The sequence below is a fragment of the Aquarana catesbeiana genome, linkage group LG06 (assembly GCF_042186555.1).
Source record: "Aquarana catesbeiana isolate 2022-GZ linkage group LG06, ASM4218655v1, whole genome shotgun sequence".
NCBI lineage: Eukaryota > Metazoa > Chordata > Amphibia > Anura > Ranidae > Aquarana > Aquarana catesbeiana.
Genome location: NC_133329.1, coordinates 293,217,974 through 293,241,296, shown reverse-complemented (window position 1 = coordinate 293,241,296; position 23,323 = coordinate 293,217,974). Strand labels below are relative to the sequence as shown.

Genomic DNA, 23,323 nt, shown 5'->3' with positions numbered 1-23,323 from the left:
ACCACCTCTTCTCCGAGTTCCCCCTCAGCTAGCCGGCTGCTGAGGGGGCACACTTAAGGGCGCGCTCCTGAGCAGGGCTGTGTGCGCACATAGACACACACAGCACAGCTCAGCTACGCTTCCGTTCCCTCCTCACAGGATTTGATTGATAGCAGCAAGAGCTAATGTCTCTTGCTTAGTTATCAGTGCAGCCTGTGAATGCAGGGAGAGGGGAAGAGAAGAACTACAGCCTTGCAGAGCGAAAAAAGAAGGAAAGCGCCTCCAAGTGTAGTACAATTTTTAATTCAAAGAATAAAAAGATTAAGAACACCGACAAATATAATAAAGGACAGGCTCATCTAAAATCAGAACCACTCTCCATATAGGATGTCCATTGCCCAGCTTAATCCACATAAGGTCCGCTCTATCCAGCAGCAATAAGACTTGGTGCCAGGCAAGATGCTCCTGTGCTTCCGGAAGCGCACCGGAGGTAAAGATGACTTCACACAGTGTGGGGGGGGGGTTAAAGCGTTAGATCGATGTAGAACTCAGGTAAGTGTTCAGGGATAGGGGAACAACACAGGCATTAGAGGGTTTTTTACCCTTATAGATTGAATGCATTAAGGTAAAAATCCTTTTGTCTTTAGAACCACTTTAAAGCGGGGTTCCACCCATTTGAAAGTCAGCTGCTACAAAAAGTGTAGCTGCTGACTTTTAATAATCAGACACTCACCTGTCCCATGGTCCAGCGATGCGGGCGCACAAAGCCTCACTCCTCTCCCCCTCCTCCCCACCGGCATTCTAACTGTGGGAGCCTGGCTGTGGCTTCACAGCCGCGCTATGCACTGTGAATGGCCGGGCAATCTTCTGGGACTTGTGACATGTCCCAGAAGATTGCAGGGAGGGAGGGGGGAGAAGTGATCTTCCTTCTGGCGCGGGAGGAAGTGGGAGCTGGGTGCCTCTAAAAACTGGGTACCCCCCCCCCCCCAAAAAAAAACGACATGCCAAATGTGGCATGTCAGGGAGTCACCAGCACTTAAAGCGGAGTTCCACACAAAAATGGAACTTCCGTTTTTCGGAACCCTCCCCCCCTCCGGTGTCACATTTGGCACCTTTCAGGGGGGAGGGGGGTGCAGATACCTGTCTAAGACAGGTATTTGCACCCACTTCCGGCATAGACTCCTATGGGAGTCTATGCCTCTTCCCGTCCCCACCGCGCTGTCTCCTGGGAACACACAGCTCCCAGGAGAGAGCGGGGACCACTTGGGACGCGCAGCGCAACTCGCGCATGCGCAGTAGGGAACCAGGAAGTCAAGCCGCAACGCTTCACTTCCTGATTCCCTCACCTAGGACGGTGGCGGCAGCTGCCGAGAACCGAGAGGGTTCTCGGCGTCCCCTGCCGACATCGCTGGACCCTGGAACAGGTAAGTGGCCATGTATTAAAAGTCAGCAGCTGCAGTATTTGTAGCTGCTGGCTTTTAATATTTTTTTTTTTTTGGCGCTGTGGGTGGACCCCCACTTTAAAGCTGAAGTTCCATTTTTGGATGATAGAGGAAAAAAAGTGATTTTAGAAACTTTACCCAATTGTTTTAATAACACTATAATATTCTGCTAGAACTGGTACATCTACAGCAGTTGATCATTTGGAAAAAAAAAAAAAATAGAACCAATTAGAAATCCACCTATGGTTGTCTTAAAGAGGAGTTCCGCATACCCCCCACGAAAAAATGAAAAGTCAGTAGCTACAAATACTGTAGCTGCTGACTTAATATTAGGATACTTACCTGTCTAGGGAGCTCGCGATTCACTTCACAGGTTCCCTAATGTGCATGCACGAAGTGCACTGTGCTTTCTAACTGGCCCGGCGGCGGAGGAGGGGGGCTGTACTTCTGAGGGATGGCGCTGCGGCGCAGTCTCACAGAAGTGGGGAAGGGTAACTGTCAAAAACAGGTACCCTTTCCCCCTTCCCCTGGAAGGTGCCAAATATGGCACCGGTGGGGGGGCGTGGGGGAGGGGGTTGTAAGCAGATAAGCGAAGGTTACACTTTTGGGTGGAACTCTGCTTTAAGTTAAGGTGGTACCTACACGATGAAACACACATTGGGTTCCTGTGGCTAAAGCAGCTACACGTTAGCTTTAGGAATAGATCTATTAGGTTCCTTATATAAGACCATATGACATGGAATAAAGTAAGCATGTGCATAAAGTGCAACAATTATTAACCAATTGTGGTATACATATACATATAATGTGATAAAAAGCTCATTGAAATATAAATTATAAAATCCATAACATTTAATGTTGTGTCTTGATAGTTAGATAGTGTCTATGATAAAGCTACACCCAAAGTGCTCAGAATTGAAAACTGCTCACCAGAAGGACATGACCTCTTTAATTAAAAAGGTCAACTATCAAGACACAACATTAAATGTTATGGACTTTATAATTTATATTTCCTTGTCAAAAGAAGTTTATTGAGTATACAATGTTATAAAGATACATAAAGTAAGTTTACAAGGATCTATAAAGTAAGCTCATTGTTTTACAGTAGGGTTTATATAGGTAAATATCATGAAATTTCAAATATTAAACATTGGGTTCACGTAAACCTAAATTAAAGATATATATCATTTCCTTAGTTACTTTTGTAGGTATTTAAATGATTTATACCTACTATACATATTGTTTACAAGTAGAGTGTATATAGGTCAAATAAATTCTGATAATGAGCTTTAATCGTAAGGTGGAGAAAAGGAAAGAGAAAGAAGAAAAAGGGTTGAAAGGTAGAGGTATGGTCCACAAGGTTGTCCCGCTCGTCAGTTTATTATTCTTTTTAGTTCTCTTTGAAGCCTTAGAATGGGTGTCTCTGTAAGTCATTTAATCTGTTACCATGGCAACAGGACAGAGTCATTGAAGTTTGACAGGAACTGTTGTTTTATCCAAGGATGCCAAAGTTTTTCAAATTTTGGAATTTGATTTTGATCGATGGCTACCATCTTAGCATGGGACATTGTATTATTCATTCTGTGAATTGTTTCTGCTAGTACCAATGTAGGAGATTTCCATGCCTTGGCCACTGTTTGTTTTGCAGCCGTTATTAGTTGGATCATAAGTTTGAATTGAGAGAGTGTTAACCATTCCGGTTTTAGATTAAGTAAAGTTAAATATGGATCTGGTTGTATTATTTTTTTAAATATTTTAGATGCAATCACGAAGACTTCCTTCCAGAAGGTTTGGATTACTGGGCACGTCCACCATATGTGTAAATATGTGCCTATTTCTGGGCATCCTCGAAAACAAAGAGCTGAGGTATTAGGTGAATATTTTGCCACTCTAGCGGGTACAAGGTACCAGCGAGTTAGGACTTTATAATTTGTCTCCAGTGCTAAGATGTTGGGTGAGGATGACTTAGATGTGAGCCATATGTTAGACCAGTCCGTGTCTTCTAAAGTTCGTCCCAGGTCCTCCTCCCACCTCTGAACGTAAGAGGGTCTATTAAGATTTGCTACTCCATATAATTGATTATAAAGTGATGAAATTGTACCTTTAGCAAATGGATCTTTTGTACAGATTGATTCAAAAATGGATAATTGGGATAATGGTGTATCCCCCTTTAGGAATGGTGTATAGAAATTTTTGATTTGGAGATATCTGAATATCTCAGAGTTTGGTAGATCATATTTTTCTCTAAGCGATGGGAATGAAAGGAATGATTTAGATGCTATGAAGTCATTTAGTGTCTGAATGCCTGATGTTGTCCAAGCTTTAAAAGAATTTGGGTAGATCCATGCCGGATAAAAGGCCGGATTTCTGATAAAAGAAAGGAGAGGATTGTGTGGAGATTGTAACTGATATTTGGTTTTTAGTTTATCCCAGAGAGATAAGAAGTGTTTAGTTATGGGATTATGAATTTTAAAGCGGTCTTTAGGATCAAGCCATAATAAATTTGATATTAATAGAGGGTCATTTTCTGAAGCCTCTATAAATACCCATAATGGGATTTCCTGTTTTGCATGGTATTTGGACAGACTGGCCAAATGTGCTGCTCTGTAGTAGTTAGTAAAATTAGGGTATCCCAGGCCTCCTTTATTTTTGGGAAGATGTAGTGTGTGTATAGGTATACGTGGTTTAGAAGAGCCCCATATAAACGAAGTTGCTCTTTTTTGTACTATTCTCAAAAAATAGGAAGGAATTGGAATAGGGAGGACTCTGAATAGATAAAGCAATTTGGGTAGAATAGTCATTTTGATTACATTAATCTTCCCTATCCAGGATAAAGGAAGTTGCGACCATTGTTTTATTAGATTTGTGATCTGTCTTAATACAGGAGGATAATTGGTTGAGAATAAGTCAGAATGAGATGCTGTTAAATGAATTCCAAGATATGGGATTGATTTTTCTGCCCATGTGAATGGGAGTGCAGCCCTAGCCGGGATCAATTCCATGTTTGTGAGTGAAATATTAAGCACTAGGCATTTCTTAGGATTAATCATAAGGCCGGATAGGGCTGCAAATCCATCAAGAGCTGGTATTAAGTTAGGACCAGAGACCTGTGGTGATGATAGAAAAAGTAATATATCGTCTGCAAATATACATAATTTGTGTGTAATACCTCCTACTTCAATGCCAGTTATAGTTTGGTTTGTTCTGATGTATTGGGCCATGGGTTCGAGTATAAGGGCAAATAATAAGGGAGATAATGGGCAACCCTGTCGGGTACCTCTTTCGATATTAAAGGCTTCAGATTTGTATCCAGCATATTTTATATAGGCTTTGGGTTTATTATACAATGCTTTGATCCATGTTAAAAAGTGGGGTCCAAAACCCCATTTTTGTAATGAATATTGCATATATTGCCAGGATACTGTGTCAAATGCCCTCTTAATATCGAGAGATAGAAAACATAAAGGGATTTTCCATTTTTTAGCAATATGTGCCAATAACACTGCCCTGCGTATATTATCGCCTGCCTGTCTATTTGGCATGAAGCCTACTTGATCTCTATGTATTAATTTTCCTATAATGCTATTGAGGCGTTTTGCTATTATTTTTGCTAATAATTTAATATCGAGGTTTAACAGAGAGATAGGCCGATAATTCACACAGGAAGTATCATCAGAAAGGGGTTTTGGGATCATACAAACAATTGCCATTAGTGTTTCTTGCCGAAAAGAATGTCCATCTAGAAGTTTGTTAAAAGTTTCAGTGAGAATGGGAGAGAGTATTTCTGAGAATGTTTTATAGTATAAAGCCGAGTAGCCGTCTGGGCCTGGTCTTTTGTTAAGTTTTAGGTCTTTTATGGCGTTAGCAACTTCATCTATAGTTATAGGCTCATCCAAACTGCTTTTTTGATTCTGAGATAACTCAGGTAAGGTTATTTTTGAGAAGAAGGATTCAGCCTCTGTAGGATTAAATTCATTGTTTGTCTTGTATAAAGTTGCGAGATGTGAGTGAAATTTATGGACTATTTTAACTGGATTACAAGTGTAAACATTTTTTGATAATTTCAAACGTATTGGTTTGAAAGATTTGTTAGTTGAATTTAATGCCCGAGCCAAATATGTACCTGGTTTGTTTGTATTCATGTAGAAATTGTGTTTGGAGCGTTTGAGGGATTTATCAACTGACTCAGTGAGAAATAGATCGTATTCCAATCTAGATTTTTCCAGATGAGATTTTGTACTCTGAGATGGATTATCTTGAAATGATATGTAGGCTGCATTAAAATTGAGTTCTAGTTTTTTTGCTAGATTTTTGCGTTCCCGTTTAAATAGTGCCATTTGTCTTTGTATTGTACCACGCAAGACAGGCTTATGAGCTTCCCACAGTGTTATTGGGGAAATGTCTGTTGTATTATTAATTGATATGTATTCTTTTAAAGCTTGTTCAATGGCCATCTGATGTAGTGGGTGTTTGAGCATTATGTCCGGTAAGTACCACGTTGGGTCATGCGCTTTTGGTATGGCTGAGGCTATAGTAGTGTATACTGCATTATGGTCAGACCACGGAATCGGAATTATATCTGATGCAATAATTTCTGGTATCATTCCTATTGTTAGAAAAATATGATCTATTCTGGTGAAGGTTTGATGAGGGTGCGAGAAATAAGTGAATTTCTTTTTCATTGGGTTACTTTCTCTCCATGAATCTACCAGATTGTATTTGGAAAGAAGTTGAGAAAAAGGTAATCTAGAGGTTATATTGGATGGTGTAAAAGGTGATTTATCTAGAAATGGGAGGAGGACCTGGTTCGAATCCCCACACATTATCACTGTTCCTATTTTGTGTGTATTAATCACTTGTAATATATGTGAGAGGAATGGTGTAGGTTGTTTGTTAGGAGCGTAGTAGGAAATCACCGTGATTGCTGTATCCATTATATAACCCATGAGTATCAGGTATCTACCTTCTGGGTCTTTAATTTCTGATGATAAGGTGAATGGTGTGGATCGGTGAAATGCAATTAGAGTTCCCCTTTGCTTGGTACAGGCAGAAGCCGTGTAAATTTGTTGATAAAAAGGAGAAATATATTTTGGAGTAGAATCTTTGGTGAAGTGTGTTTCTTGGAGGCATACTATGTGAGCCTTCTTGTTATGGAAAGTACGGAAGGCTTTGGTCCTTTTTTGAGGGACATTTATTCCCTGAACATTCAGGGAAAGTATATTCAGTGGTGCCATGGCAATAGATCAAATAGTTTTGACTTACTTTTTGTTATGCAGAGCTGACTGCGCAGATCAACCTGTGTGGACTGAAGAGATGAATAGCTAGAAAAGAAACCAGTGAATTCTGGAGTAAAGAGTAAACAAAAAACATATGAGATTAGATGATACATTGTATAAATTATTTTTTGCAAGTAATCACAATTTACCCGTGAAAGAGAATAAATATTTCTCTCAGGGGAATAAGTGCCTTCGTCACACTCCCACATAATATGGTTGGGAGAATGAGGAGGGCTAATGGGGGTACACGGATCTTCCGCTTACAGGAGAGAAGTGCTGCTATGTCAAAAGACATCAAAATGATGTTTCATTAATTGGAGTGCAGAATATAGTGGCTAAATAATTCAGTTAGAAAGGTACTGTTAATAACTTTGGTATTGATGAAGATAGTTTGAATTATTTTGGGATTTTAACCCTTTTAGAGTAAACAATTACATATTTTATTCATATGTAACTGTTTAGATATGTTAACTCATAAAATTGAGGTTGTATTGCTTCAGATTAGAATAAACAAAAACATAATTCTAGGAAATAGTTAGGTAATAATATATTTGTTTTAAGAAAAGAAAGAAAAAGCTTCCATTACTTCTGGATTATTGAATATATTTGTCCTAAAAAGTAATAAATCTATTGTTATTACTTGATAATATATAACTGAACAAGAATTTCCTTATTTCACTTATATATTCTAAGGCTATATGAATCAGAAGTAATAAGAAATATAACTGGAATGTAACATGATCCCACACAGTGTGTGACTATCAGAATGCAGTTACATTCAGTTATAAATATAGGTTTTTTTATAGAGAACCATCTCTTAGTATAATAAATGAAGAGATATCAGGAATTAGGATGTCAGTCCATTGAATCTTCTTGGTCCATGGATGATGTGGCATAACGGCCTCTTTTGTGAGAATGATGATTCCCATTTTGTTCTGAAATTTTCTGAGTGCTGCCTGAAGGTGAAGATGACGCCATTCTTCTGCGTGTGGGAGTGTTGCTGCTTGTGGGTTCTGTCAGATTTAATTTTAAAAGGGTTTGTTGTAGTTCATCTGCTGATCTGCTTCTGTAAATTGTACCTTGGTAGTTAAATCTGACTGAAAAGGGGAAGCCCCATTGATACATAATGTTGTGGCGTTGCAGTTCCATTAGTTGGGGTTTCATGGATCGTCTTTTAGTAATAGTAAGTTGGGATAGGTCAGCAAAAATTTGATAATTGTGTCCTTGAAAATTAAGTTCCTTTTTTTCTCTTGCAGCAATTAGTATTTGTTCTTTCGTTCTGTAATAATGAAATTTTGTGATTATATCACGTGGGGGTCCATCTTTCTTTTTGGCTGTGAGGGCTCTGTGTACTCTGTCCAGTTCTAAACGTTCAATAGGGATATCTGGCTTTAGTTCTTGTAATAGAGCAGTAATAGTAGATTGCAGGTCTGTCACAGTTTCAGGTATTCCCCTTATGCGCAAGTTTGAACGTCTGGCTCTATTTTCGTAATCTTCGAGCTTAGTTTGAAGTATTAAATTCTCTTTTTTTAATTGTTCCAATTCTGTTATATTTTCTTGGGTTGTAATTTGAATTTCATCCATTTTTATTTCTAAGGCTGCGGTGCGGTTTCCCAGCTCTCTTATTTCTTTGGTTAGGCTTTTTGTTATTTGGTCTGAGGTTTGTTTTAAAGCCTTATGAAGCATCTTTTCAAATTGTAATAATATTACTGGGGATACTGAGGAGGCTTGTGGAGAAGTTTGTGAGAGGATTTGTTCTGTATCTGACTCAAATGGAGAGTCTTGCTGTGACATTTTCTGTCTGTGAGAGCGCCCTGATGCTGTATCTTGTGAGGTGACTGGAGCTGCTTTAGTTGCAGTGAGTGCCTGTGAGCTCTTTGTGAGGTGATTTTTATTTCTGCCACGGTTTCCTCCCAGTACCATATTTCCTGCCCAAACTTTCACAGTTTGTTCCCTGGGGCAAAAAGGTTCAAATGGATACCTTTTGAGCCTGCAGGCTCCGCTTTGTCCTTCTCTTCTCTCCTCAGCGGTGTGGAGCTCTAACAATGCATGTCTGCTCTGCTAGGCTCCGCCTCCTGCCCCCCTATAATTTATATTTCAACAAATTTTTGATTGCATATGTATACCACAAGTGGTTAATAATCGTTGCACTTTATTCCATGTCATATATGTTTTATATAAGGAACTTAATAGATTCCCTCAGCGCCCCCTATCACCCATTAAATTGTACCTGTTTATCTGCAGCCATTTTTCCCCTACATCCATTTAAAGTGCAGAATTTACACAGGATTTCTCAACTCTGTAAAACAGGGGGCTGGGAGCTGAAGTTACATCAGTGAGGAGAGCTCTGAGAGGTGATTGGAGGGAAAAGGACATACCCCCCAGCACACAGGAACAGAGATGAAGCTGTATATCAGCTAGAGCTCCCTCCCCTGTCACCATTTTTCTCTTGGTGTCAGGAAAACTCCTGAGAAATGACTCATGCTTATAGTGGAGAAACAAAGCAGCAGACAGAAATGACACTTAGTGCTCTGGATTGAGACAAATACACACTATAGAGGTAAATGCTTTGTTCATATTTCATGTCGGAGGCTTACAACCACTTTAAAGTTGAACTCCAGGTATAATCTTTATTGCGTACCTGCACTGGTCCAGATTGGACCAATGCACGTATGCATTTCTCCTACCTGAGGGACAGCTGAGAAAGCAGACCATAACGGTAGTATCGATGTTCTGGGTCCAGCTTGCCCTTCTGTACGCTGACCACACGGGGTTGCTTATTTGGCACTACTGCCATTGACAGAACGCCTTGTGTTTTTTTTTTTGTTTTTCAAATCAATAAAATGCATTCTCGGAATGTGGTGTACATTATGAAGTCCCTGCTCATCCTCTTCACCTCATCCAATCAGAGATTGCCTTCCATTTACAAGGTGTTCCGTGAATGATGACAGCGCAACTCTCCGTGGATAGTGGGCAGAGGGGAAGCCGCTCAGCACAGGGTCTGGAAGATGACGGCCATCACTGTAGTAGCACCGACTGCTACAGAGATTGTTAGTTTCCCCCAGCAACCCCTCAGGTAGGAGATATGCATATTAACACTGGTCCAAGCTGGTTCAATGTAAGTATGCAATAAAGATCATACCTAGAGTTCAGCTTTAACAATGTGTTACATTCAGCAAGGAGAGCTGAAATAAAAACTGTCATGGAAAATAATACATTATAGCTCAGTGAATTAAACTCTTTACCCTGTACTTTTTTTTTGCTATCAGGTATCAAATAATAACTGGTTTGTAGTCTGGAGGTGGAGTCTTGGGTTTGTGTCAGGGGTATAATAAGTGAATGAGACTGGGATCGGGTCATTAAAACATCCCATGCAATCAATGGACAGAACTAGAATATCGAGTTTTGAATATAAGAAGCTGCCTGGTGCTTTGACATACAATAACACAATGCTGAAATATTTGTTTTAGATGATTGCCCCCTATGTGGAAGAGTACTGTGCAAACCTATAACTAGTTACTTTAAGTATTAATATTTTATTAGTCATTACAAAATAGTGCAGAGAAATTGTAAGAAGGCTGCTCACATCTTGCACAATAAGCAGTAACGGCATCACCCGCTACTCATTTCTGCAATCAGGAAACCTGCCAAGCTTATTTCTGGCTGGAAACACGTGATGTTTTGCAATAGTAGTGATGGCTGGTCTAGCATTTCCCATGATACCTTGATGATGACAGGGTAAAAAGAAACTATAGGAAAACAAGTACAGTTATGGCTCCAAACTTTAGAAAGGAAATCTAATGAAAGCAAAAACTTTCACAGTTCTTAACAGCAGAAATGCTTAGATCAACAAATATAACCTATGAACAATTTAGACTGAGGGATCCAAGGATAAATGGGTTGCCAATATGTAAATAGTAATTTAACTAAAAACACCAAACTTCCATCTGTTGTCACAGTTCAGGCCTCTCGCACACTGGATGTTTTGCAAACTCTCCTAGAAGCCTTTCCTCCTGGCAGCAGAGCTTTTTTTAAAAATAAAAGGCCTGACGCTTGTAAAACATGTGCAATGCGTTCAGGCGCATTTACAGGCATTGAGCGCATCAGCATTAATTTCATTGACCAGAATAACACTTTATTCTGGTCATTGTAATCTATTAATGCTCAAGCGCTAAACGCGCCCAGCCTTATCATTTGTTTAGAAGCGCCAAGCGTTTTTTTTCTGCCAAAACTCTGATGCTCCTGAATGCACTGGCAGTACTTTTTTTGTTTTCTGCTTCTAGATACATCTGCCTCTAAACTCATCTAAAAGAGTGAAAGAGTGGCCATGAAACCCTTGCAAAGTATACACAGCTGTGCTCAAACGTTTACATACCCTTGGGTACATACTGTATATTATCAAATACCGATTCTCCATTTTTAACCACTTGCCTACTGGGTCAATTCTGACACTTCTCTCATATGTAAAAAATAGGATTTTTTCATCATACTTACCTGTAAAATCAATTTCTTTAAGTACATCATGGGACACAGAGTTAGGCCAATATTCATTACCTGCTGGGTTATACTTCATCTCCAGGTGAATGGACACTGGTAGACCAAAGGTCTTTAGACAGGAAGTGATCCCCTATATAACCTCTCGAAAACAAGAAGTACTTCAGTTTTGTAGCAAGCACTGAATCCTCAAAAAGAGGGAAGGAATATCTGTGTCCCATGATGTACTCAAAGAAAAGGATTTTACAGGCAAGTATGACGAAAAAAATCCTATTTTCTTTTTCATACATCATAGGACACAGAGTTAGGCTAATATTCATTACCTGCTGGGACGTCCCAGAGCAATAGCCTTGAGGGGAGGGAGACACCCTGCCAAACAATAGCCATCAGACCTTATACGGCAGCCCACAGTACACTGCGGCCGAAAGCCGAATCCTCGGCTGCTTGAACATTCACTTAACATTTTGTGAATGTGTGCACTGAAGACCAGGTAGCAGCCTTACAAATCTGAGCCACAGATACCTGATGGCGAAAAGCCCAGGAGGTTCCTACACCCCTGGTAGAATGAGCTCTCACCCTAAAGGGAGGAGCTTTACATTTCAGACCATAGGCCTGAATGACCAATTGAGGGACCCAATTGGCAATGGAAGCTGCCTGCCCCTTCTTGGGTCCTTTTGGTAAAACAAAAAAGAAGTCTAATCCTTGGATCTCCGCAGATCTAGACAAATAAACCTGGACTGCCTGGACAACGTCCAATGAATGCAGTCGTCTCTCTTCCGCCGAACGAGGCTGAGAGAAAAAAAAAAGAAGGCAAAATAATGTCCCGATTTAAATGAAAGGCCGACACCACTTTTGGCAAAAAGGATGGAGCAGGTCATAACACAATCCTGTTGTGGTGAAGGATCAAGTACAGTTCCCTGCACGAAAGGGCCGCCAACTCCGACATCCTTCTAACTGAGGTAATGGCCATCAGGAAGGCTAGCTTGCGTGACAGCAAGTCTAATGGAATTTCCTTGATAGGCTCAAATGGTTGTTTCTGTAACACAGACAGCACCAAGTTCAAGTCCCAAGGACACATAGGTGACCTAATGGGAGGGAAGCAAGCAAGTTGCCCCCTGCATAAAGGTTTGGACCAGTGAATGGGAGGCTAAAGGCCTTTGGAAGAATACTGATAGGGCCAAAACTTGACCTCTGATTGTACTCAAAGCCAATTTGATTACCACAGTTGACTGTAGAAAAGAGAGAATTCTCCCAATCACGTATTTCTGAAGATGCCATTTTTGGACTTCACACCAAGCAATATAAGTCTTCCAGACCTTATGATAGATCTTCCTAGTGCCAGCTTTTCTAGCATTCACTAGGGTAGACACCACTGGTCCCGAGATGGCACGGTCCTTTAACAACCTGGCTTCAATAGCCATGCCGTCAAATTTAGAGACTGTAAATTGGGGTTGAATCCATGGAACTACCAGAGCATCTGCTCCAATTGCCAGAGGATCTCTTGTTCGGGACACAAACTGCTGTAAGCTTGTTGTTGAACCTGGATGACCATCCCAAATGTTGGCAAACTTGCTGGAACACCCCTGGGTGTAGGGACCATTCCCCCGGGCAGATCTGTTGGCGGCTGAGATAATCTGCCTTCCAGTTCTCTACTCCCGGGATATGGACTGCCGATAGAATCGGCACATGTCCCCCTGCCCAGGCTAGTATGTGGTTCACCTCCTCCAGAGCTGAATGACTCCTGGTACCACCTTGGTGGTTTATATAGGCTACTGCAGTGGCATTGTCGGACTGGACCCTGATAGGGCAGTCCTGAAGCGCCGCCGTCCAGGACCATAGGGCCAGTCATACTGCCCGTAATTCCAGGATGTTGATGGGCAGGATCTGTTCTGTCCTTGACCATTTTCCCTGAGCTGTGAGCCCTTCTAGGGTCGCTCCCCAGCCTGAGAGACTGGCATCTGTAGTCAGTACTCTCCAAGTTTTGGGAAGAAGGATCTTCCCTTTTACAGGTTCTGATCCTGCAACCACCAGTTTTGGCTTAAGCGTGCCTGAGGAGATAAGGACATTGGATAATCCAGGGCTTGTCCTCTCATGTTCCAAGCCAAAAAGATGTCTTGTTGTAGAGGCCTGGAATGGAACTGGGTATAGGGCACCGCCTCGAAGGAGGATACAATCCTCTCTGGAAGACTCATACAGAGCCAAATGGAGGGTTGTCTGGTGCCCCTTATCTGACGCACCTGATCGTTCAGGACACAGACCCTTGTGGGTGGCAAGAATAATCTTGCTTGGACCGTATCTAGGATCAGACCTAAATAGTTTAGTCTTTGAGCTGGTCTCAAGGTTGACTTTTCGGTATTTATAATCCAGTCTAAGCTTTCCAAATACCACACTGTGCAGGTTATACTCTGTTCTAGAGCCTGTAGTGAGTGATCTCTGAGCAGGAGGTCATCCAGATACCCGAGCACCAAGATCCCTTGGGCCATTAAAAAGACTCAGTACTGGTGCTAGGACCTTTGTGAACACCCGGGGAGCTGTAGCAAGCCCGAAGGGTAGAGCCACAAACTGAAAATGACGTTCCTCTACTGCAAATTGCAGGAACCTCTGATGAGGTTGAAAGATAGGTACATGTAAATACACTGTGTATTGATGTTGGTTGTGGTATGATCCTTGGTGGTACATGTGTCTAAGGTTACGTCCGAGGACGTTTATACTTCTATTTGGAGAAGATATACCTGGGAAAGAACCGTCAGGATTCCCCCATCAGTGTATCTTCGGTGGTCCCCCTCCATTGCCAGTAGGCAATTTAAGCCTGTTTGACCCATATAGCATACGCTCTGTGGGTCCCATCTTTCCGGTAAGCCTCCATTCACTCGGGTGGTGGTTTTGCACAATTGTATGTCTACACACATTGGATATTTTTGAAGGCTTCCACTACCACATAATGGTGTTTTGAGCTCATCAATGCTGCAACAAGTTTGCCTGTTTTATATAACAACTACTCATCGTGGTTTCAATACTTTTGGCACGCCTTCATTTTATTGTGGGACAGTCTTGTCACTAAAATATCTGTCTATTCACATGGTGAATGTAATGGTTTATATCAGGATGGACTTTTGATGCATTCAACGTGGACATTCATTAGCATGTAATGTACTTTTTTTATTATTGCATTATTTTTCCCTTTTTTTTCACTCTTTGCATCATTTTCAGTGCTACACTTGTTTGTACATGTAAATATGCGTTCTTTATATCGATGGAGGCTAGAAAGTCTGCCATCTGGAGTGAGGCTACTACTGAGTGGACAGACTCCGAAAGACTGGATCAGTAGATACTGGTTCAGTGATCTTAGGTCCAAAATGGGCCTTGTGTCCGCATTTGGTTTTTGAACCATAAATAGGTTTGAGCAAAACCCTGCGCCCCTTTTGGGTACAGGAACCTCTACAATCACTCCTTGATGCACTAAATGATGTAGTGCCTGAAGCAATAAGTCTCTTTACATTGATGGGCTATAAAAGGGAAAACCTCTCAGGAGGAACAAAAATCCTGTCAGGATGTTCCCAATCAGCATACACCATCTGTTCCAACAGAGGGTGTAAGGGGAAAGCCTGTGTGGCCTGATGGGGCCTCAGGGATCCCAAAGAGGACCAGGGAGACTCAGTAACCTCTGCAAGAGGCAACTTAAAGGCAGAATGAACCATTTTGGTAAGATTCAGGATTAAAAGCCTCTGTGACTGAGGGGCAGACATCAACTGGATATCTTCTTGTCCAGATTGCTCGGAAGCAGACTCATCTGCCAGGCCATCCACAGAATGCCGATTTCATGCATATCTTTTGGAATTGCCCGAGCATCCAAGCCTTTTGGAAGGGGGTCACAGAATGTATTGCAGAAGTAACCGCCATTCCTGTACAGCCCATGATAGAGGTGTGCCTTTTGGGTCTGGTAGACAATCTAGCCCCAAAGAAAGTAACTCATACTTTGCTGACGATCCTAATCTATTAGGCTAGAAAAAGGATAGTGCTATCATGGAAAAAGCCCAATCCTCCATCGGTATCAGCGTGGAAGGGTGTGGTTAATAGGGCTGCACCTTTATACAAGGCTACATACATTAGCAGGGGCATACCACAGAAATTTGATAAAGTGTGGGGCAGTTGGATGAATAGTGAAACTACGGTTGCGGATTGAGTGGTACCTAATGGAATGCACTTGATGTGAGATTTAACATGTATGTAACTATTTGAAATATTGAAACGTACCATTGACTGTTATTAGAAAAAGGTGGCCTTATCATTATTATTTTAATTCTTTTTACTGAGTGAGGGTCTGGAAGGAAGAAGAGAGAGTCATGCTGAAGAATTGTAAATAGTTTCTTTTTGTGTGTGGCCTATTGGGTCTTGTGTATACTTGTTATATTCAAAAAGCAAATGCAATAAATAAAAACTTTAAAAAAAAAATACACTAACTGAAGCCAAACTCCAGCTCACACTTAGCAGTGACAGTAACTGTTTTGTTTTCCTTTTGAGATAAAAGTTTTACATAAATGAATAAAACCTGATCATTGTAAGCACCCCTGTCAGTGTTATATGGTCTGTCTCAACCTCACTAACGGCTTCATCTGCAGGACAGATTGTTCTGTTGAAAATCAACAGACTTACTGGCAGGATCACCAGGTGAAAATAAAGGAAAGAAAGCCTAAAAAAAATAAATCTAATGCAGCCACCACATCTAAGAATCAGCAAGCTGCAATACAATAAATGTTTGCTCTTGGGTTTAAACCTGCTTTCAGCATGCAAAATGGCCTGTACGTGAGCAAAAGCCACATTTTAACCAACATTAAAAGACAAAGATTATGAAGTGCTTCTCACCTCCTATAGTGGTCTCTTGATATTCATCAAACTGACCCTTGACGAACCGTAATACGAGACTGGACTTGCCCACTGCCATGTCTCCAAGTAGCACCAGCTTGAACTGACAGATCTTTGTCTGGCCTACTCCATTAGCCCTTGAGCTTCCCCTGCTGGCCATGGCGTCCTCCGTTCCCTGCCTTCTGACCCTTTCACTCCACCAAAAGATGAGATTCTTTAAGCCAGTGATTTGAAACACAAATTTTCTTTTAAATACCAATCTGCAGAGAAAAAAAATAGAATTTAGATGATCTTTTTTTTTATTCCACACTCGATACAAATCAGATGAATGAACAAACATAGGGGACTGACACAGTGATGCTCTCAGGTATGCAAAGATATACATGAACAAGGGCAAAAACCTTTTCGTTTTAAAGGAAAGCAGCCAAAACAAATTCAGTTCCACTACAAAGATATCCACTTGCCGCCAAGCGAGGTACCCGTAGGTCGCTGGACTTCAAGTGGTTATACCCAGATGATGTCTGCAGCTTTCAAGCCGTTACCGTTTCTTAGAGCTGATGGTCGGCTCTCTTAAAAAAGCAATCCTAGTGGCTAACTAGCTGGTGGATTGCTTTTACAAGCAGTGGGAGAGGATATCCCACCTCCTGCTGCCTTCACTGAGTTGCCCCTTCTTAACGCTTCTGCAGGCTGATCACAGAGCTGAACAAAGACCGGATCAGCTTTGTTTGCCTCCATGATAAAGTAACCCGGACATAAAGACCTTACACCACTTCCGGTTTACCCGGATGTTAAAACGGCACCATTTTTAAAAATCAAAAGCATTCATTAACATAGATCTTGGTGTGATCAAATGCTTTTAAGGGCAGAGGAGGGATCTGGGGTCTTAAAGACCCCATATCTCTCCATAAAGAGCATTTGCCACATGCCTATTGTTGTCACAAGGCATGTTTACATTTTCTGAGACAGCAATAAAAGGGCTAAAAAAAAAAAAAAAAATTAAAGCGACAGTGTAAAATAAATAATAATATACTTTTTTTGCCCCCGTGCTAGGGCGCAAAGGTGAAGGCATGCAAATAGCGATTGTCCCACATATGTGAAGTATCACCGCAAACATCAGATCATAAGCAGTAATTTTAGCACCAGACCTGTGTAAATCCAAAGTGGTAACCAGTAAAGTCTTTTAAATAGTTTGCCTGTGGATAGTAAAATTTACATCATTTGTCACCGTTGCACGGGCAATTTTAAAGTGCAACATATTTGGTATCCATTTAACATCATCTATTATATTTTACCAAACAGTTGAGTTCAGTTTTGTGTTTTTTTGCATTAAAATGTAAAAACACACACACACACACACACACACACACACACACACACCTTTGTACCAAATACTATGTGGCATAAAAAAAACCCCCCACCAATTTATTGTCTAGGGAGGGGGAAACAGGGCTGGGACCTTATGTTAGGCAATGAATGGGTAGGTCCATCCCTGTTATATATATTAAAAGAGGGGGGTTGGTTGGGACTTTATATGAAGCACGGCTAAGAGAGTTAAATATGCAATCACATGTTTATAGATTCCAGACAATTATACATAGAAGATAGCACGATAAACAAAGGTAACACCTTAACACTTTATTGTACATAATGACAACATGATTCACAGTATGCTGGTAATAATTACATAAATATAGTAAAATTGTTCCAATTCATAATGAACATAATTATTGTTGGCGATGATAATAATTGATGATAAAAATCCATTTTGATCAATCTCAAAAATCACATGATTGCGATGATGTAGCAGAAGGCTGGGGCTCTACGCGTTTCGTGGAGATGTCCATTCATCAGGAGCAATAACAAAATGGGTAGATCTAAAGTGGGACAAAGAATGCAGAGTGAACAGATGGTTGATACAAGGGGGAAGAAGGGCAAAGGAGGGATGGAATATTTTCCAAGCACTCTTCTACATATAAATTGGATATACAGGAAGTAGTGTTAATGGCTGAAGGCACCATGGGAAACAAACTTCCCCAGGGAGCTGTGACCGCAAATCCATGCCTGCACCGAGGCAAAAAGGAGCGATACAAGAGCCATCGGTGGTGGTGTAGTCCCCAACTGACAATTACATTTTGGTACTAACTGCATGACAGTTCCAATGGATTTCTGTGAAAAAGAACATTGTGCAAATATAAATATGTATTACAGCACATGGGCAGATTGAAGGGCTACAGCCTGAAGAGGCATGTAATAGTGTCAAAGGCCAGGTGGAGAGTAAAAGTACTAGATGATAGAACCCACATACCAAACCAAGAGGGGTGTGAACATGAGGAAGCATTATTTATTATTATTATCACCACCAACATAATTATGTTCATTATGAATTGGAACAATTTTACTATGTTTATATAATTATTACCATTATACTGTGAATTATGTTGTCATTATGTATAACAAACTGTTATGCCCGTTTTCACTACTCCGCTTGCTCAGCAAGGATCGCTCCGTTGATCCCCCCCTGAGCCGGCGGATGACAAGTCCGTTTCTGAACTCTGTGCAGGGACGGACCTGTCAGAAAGTCCACTCTCCCCTATGGGGGGGGGGGGGGAATCGGATGATTACGGACTGCCTGTCCGTTTTCATCCGATCCTCCCGATGGATGGAAAACAGGACATCCATCCGTCTGGATTTTGCGGAGCGGATCGGATGTCAGCGGACATGTCACCACTGACATTCGATGCTCCACAGAGCTATATGGAGCGACCGTTCAGATCCACCTGAAAAAACTGACAGGCAGATTTGAACGGTCCGGTCCGCATGTGTGAAAGGGGCCTTAAGGTGTTACCTTTGTTTATCATGCTATCTTTACTATTCTATGTATAATTGTCTGTAATCTATAAACATGTGATTGCATATTTAAATCTCTTAGCCATGCTTCATATAAAGTCCCAACCAACCCCCCTCTTTTAATGTATTGTCTAGGGCCTCAGCTTTAAAAATATTTTATATATATATATATATATATATATATATATATATAAAATGTTTGGGGGTTCTGCAAAATTCTCTAGCAAAAAATACTGATTGTTACACATAAACAAGAAGTGCCAGAAAAGGTCTGGAGCTGAAGTGGTTACAACCCTGTCAAATCAAAAGCTGTGCTTTAACTATGTGCAGTATAGAGACGGTGCACAGACATTTTTGGGCTCTAGCTTACAAATACAGTCATAGAAAGATCTTCCATAAGCCTGGACAATCTATATTATTTAGGTACATGCTCCCTACAGTCTTATAATGCTGCAATTGAGACTAGCAAAGGGTTTTTGGTCCCTGTTGGCCTATCACATAAACCTGAAATGTTAAGTCCATCTTTTTCCAGAAAAAGAAAAATAAAAAAAAAAAAAAAAAAAAACACACCCATACTAATGAATAAATAATGTGAATCTATTATTTTTCATTGGAGCCTGCAAAATATTGCAACAGCGATTAGTGGATCATGGGCACAATGCTCTGGCTCCTGCAGATTATTACTCCATCCTTGGGTCTGTACCAAGGGCTGTATGGGACTGGAGGAAGTATCAATGGACTAAGAACAGCTAAAAAGAGGAAAGCGAAAACCCCATAGCGTAGTAAATTAAAAATGATTTATTAACTGGTACAATATGCATTCACAAAACAAGACAATCTGAGGAGACTCTGGACCAGAGAAACCCAGGAAAGTAACCAGGAACCCCAGCCTTGGCCACAGACATGGGGCTGAAGCATGCTGTGTGGACTGGAGGCCGCTGTCTCTGGTTTGCGGAGGAGCTGATGATAGAACCCGGGACCGGAAGCTGCCAGACGTCACTCGGATTCACAGGCACTGGACAGGGACACATTTTGCTTCTTTGTCTTGCTTCTTCCCCAGCCTGTCTCATCTGGGCTACCTGCCACCCTACATACAGCCAGGAGAGGGCAGATCTGAGACTGCTCGTACACAACACGGCAGGGCGCAACCTGAGGGTGATGGAGTTAGCCATCACCAGAGGGTGTGCTGAGCTGCACAGAGCCGCTAAACACCTATACAGATGGCACTATTACTGAATGTATGACTTTGTACATTCTAGCTAATGCATAAATAAATACAAATGTGTATATATATATATATATATATATATATACACACACACACACACACACACACACACACATACATATACACACACACACACTGCCCGCCTCTCCACCTCAGGCAGTCAGGGGAAGCTTTATAATCATTCACAGAACACAAAGCTTCCTGTGAATGGCTGAGCGGCGCTTAGCCCGATTCAATTTTTTTAGAAGTGATGGAAAAAAAAAAAAAGTATTTTTAACTAATCTTTTTTTGTATAATTCTCCTTTAACATGGCAGGGGTGTGTCCTATGCCTACATACATTTGCCAACAGGTGCCCCTTGATCCCATCTCAAAATGTTGGGAGGTATTAGAGCTGCATGATTAACCGTTAAAGAATCAAGATTGCGATTCAACTCTCCTCACGATCTTAAAGAGGTTGTAAATCTCCAAAAAAAACAAAAAAAACCTGTAAGACAAAAAGGCAAAATGAGCTAGTGTGCATTGCATACTAGCTCATTATAAAATACTTACCTTAGAACGATGCCCTGCAGTGCTGCCCGCATTCCGCTCCCACGGTGGACATCTTTCCCGGAGTTACTTCTGAGTTCGCGGGTTCCGGTGCTGTGATTGGCTGGAGCCGCGGTGATGTCACTTCCGCGCATGCTGCTGGTCACAGCACGGGTCCCGAAGAAACAGCACGAGCAGGCTGTTCCTCAGTGCGCATGTGCCAATGACATCGGCATGGTATATAGTAAATAACTCCTAAACGGTGCAAGTTTAAGAGATATTTACAGTACCTACAGGTAAGCCTTATTATAGGCTTACCTGTAGGTACAATTAAAGAGGAAGACTTAACTTCCTCTTTAAAATAGCTTTTTCCCCGATTCTATGTAACAAGTGCAGAGAGTTCTCTGCTCAATTCTGACAGCCGACAAAAAATAAATAAATAAATAAATGAATAAATAAATATCCAGGCAGCCTGGCAAGTTTTATCACAACATTGTGGATATAAAGAGAAACATTGTATCTTCTGTTCTTTTAGATCAGGGGTAGGCAACCTTTTGAGCACAGTGTTCTGAAAAATGTTTTCAAAGAAATTGAGCGTGACGATTTTATAACTAAAAAAGTCAGCTTCACACTCTCAATCACGAAAAGGATTCTTTATAAACTAAATGCTGTAAACTACTTTACTAGTGAGAAATTAACATCCTGCACATTCACGCCTCAGATCAGCCCCAATTCCTCCAACTCCACACCCCAGATGAGCCCCAATTCATGCACCTTCACACCTCAGATCACTGTCCCCCCCCTGCAAATCTGCCCCACCACTGTAACCCCCTGCACATCTGCCCCACCACTGTAACCCCCTGCACATCTGCCCCACCACTGTAACCCCCTGCACATCTGCCCCACCACAGTAACCCCCTGCACATCTGCCCCACCACTGTATCCCCCTGCACATCTGCCCCACCACTGTAACCCCCTGCACATCTGCCCCACCACTGTAACCCCCTGCACATCTGCCCCACCACTGTAACCCCCTGCACATCTGCCCCACCACTGTAACCCCCTGCACATCTGCCCCACCACTGTAACCCCCTGCACATCTGCCCCACCACTGTAACCCCCTGCACATCTGCCCCACCACTGTAACCCCCTGCACATCTGCCCCACCACTGTAACCCCCTGCACATCTGCCCCACCACTGTAACCCCCTGCACATCTGCCCCACCACTGTAACCGCCTGCTCATCTGCCCCACCACTGTAACCCCCTGCTCATCTGCCCCACCACTGTAACCCCCTGCTCATCTGCCCCACCACTGTAACCCCCTGCTCATCTGCCCCACCACTGTAACCCCCTGCTCATCTGCCCCACCACTGTAACCCCCTGCTCATCTGCCCCACCACTGTAACCCCCTGCTCATTTGCCCCACCACTGTAACCCCCTGCTCATCTGCCCCACCACTGTAACCCCCTGCTCATCTGCCCCACCACTGTAACCCCCTGCTCATCTGCCCCACCACTGTAACCCCCTGCTCATCTGCCCCACCACTGTAACCCCCTGCACATCTGCCCCACCACTGTATCCCCTGCTCATCTGTCCCACCACTGTATCCCCTGCTCATCTGTCCCACCACTGTAACCCCCTGCTCATCTGCCCCACCACTGTATCCCCTGCTCATCTGTCCCACCACTGTAACCCCCTGTGCATCTGCCCCACCACTGTAACCCCCTGCTCATCTGCCCCACCACTGTAACCCCTTGCTCATCTGCCCCACCACTGTAACCCCCTGCTCATCTGCCCCACCTCTGTATCCCCTGCTCATCTGTCCCACCACTGTAACTCCCTGCTCATCTGTCCTACCACTGTAACCCCCTGATCAATTGCCCCACCAAATGTTCCCCTTTTCTCATCTGCCCCACCACTGAACCATCTTCTAATCTGTCGTAAAAAATGAACTTATCTGCCCCACCACTGTAACCCCCTTTCTCATCTGCCCCACGACTGTACCTCCTGTACATCTGTCCTACCTCTGTTCCCCCTGCTCTTCTGTCCCACCACTGTAACCTCCTGCTCATGTGTTCCACCGCTGTAACCCCCTGCTCATATGTCCCACCAATGTACCTCCTTTCTCCTCTGCCCCAACACGGAACCCCCCCGCTCATCTTTCCCACCACTGTAACCCCCTTGTCATCTAGCCCAACACTGAATCCCCCCCTGCTCATCTGCCTCATCACTGTACCCCCGTGCTTTTCTGTCCCACTGCTAAACCCCGTTCTCATCCCTCTCACCACTGTACCTCCTGCACATCTGCCCCACCACTGTCCCTCCTTGCTCTTCTGTCCCACCACTGTAACCCTCCTGCTCATCTGCCCCATTAATGTACCCCTTTTCTCATCAGTCCCACCACTGTACCTCTCTGCACACCTGCTCCACCGCTGTATCCCGATGCTCTTCTGTCTCGCTACTGAATCGCCTTCTCATCTGTCCTAACACTGAACCCATCTGCTTATCTCCCGCACCACTGTAACCTGCTTTCTCATCTGCCCCACCAATGTACCTCCTGCACATCTGTCTCACCTTTGTAACCCCCTGCTCTCCTGCCCCACCACTGTTCCCCCTGCTCTCCTGCCCCACCACTGTAACCCCCTCTGCCCCACCAATACACCTCT

The 23,323-nt window shown here is 42.5% G+C and overlaps 1 protein-coding gene across 2 annotated transcripts in view; it reads right to left on the bottom strand.

Moving 5' to 3' along the window:
- LOC141146825 (ras-related protein Rab-5B-like) overlaps window positions 1–23,323 on the bottom strand; it is a 99,538-nt gene that overhangs the window by 39,505 nt on the left and 36,710 nt on the right. For both annotated transcript variants that reach the window (XM_073633453.1, XM_073633452.1), the window contains one exon: window positions 16,055–16,314. In XM_073633453.1, coding sequence (XP_073489554.1) covers window positions 16,055–16,214 — 160 coding nt within the window. In that variant the 5' untranslated portion in view covers window positions 16,215–16,314. The remainder of the gene's footprint in view (window positions 1–16,054; window positions 16,315–23,323) is intronic.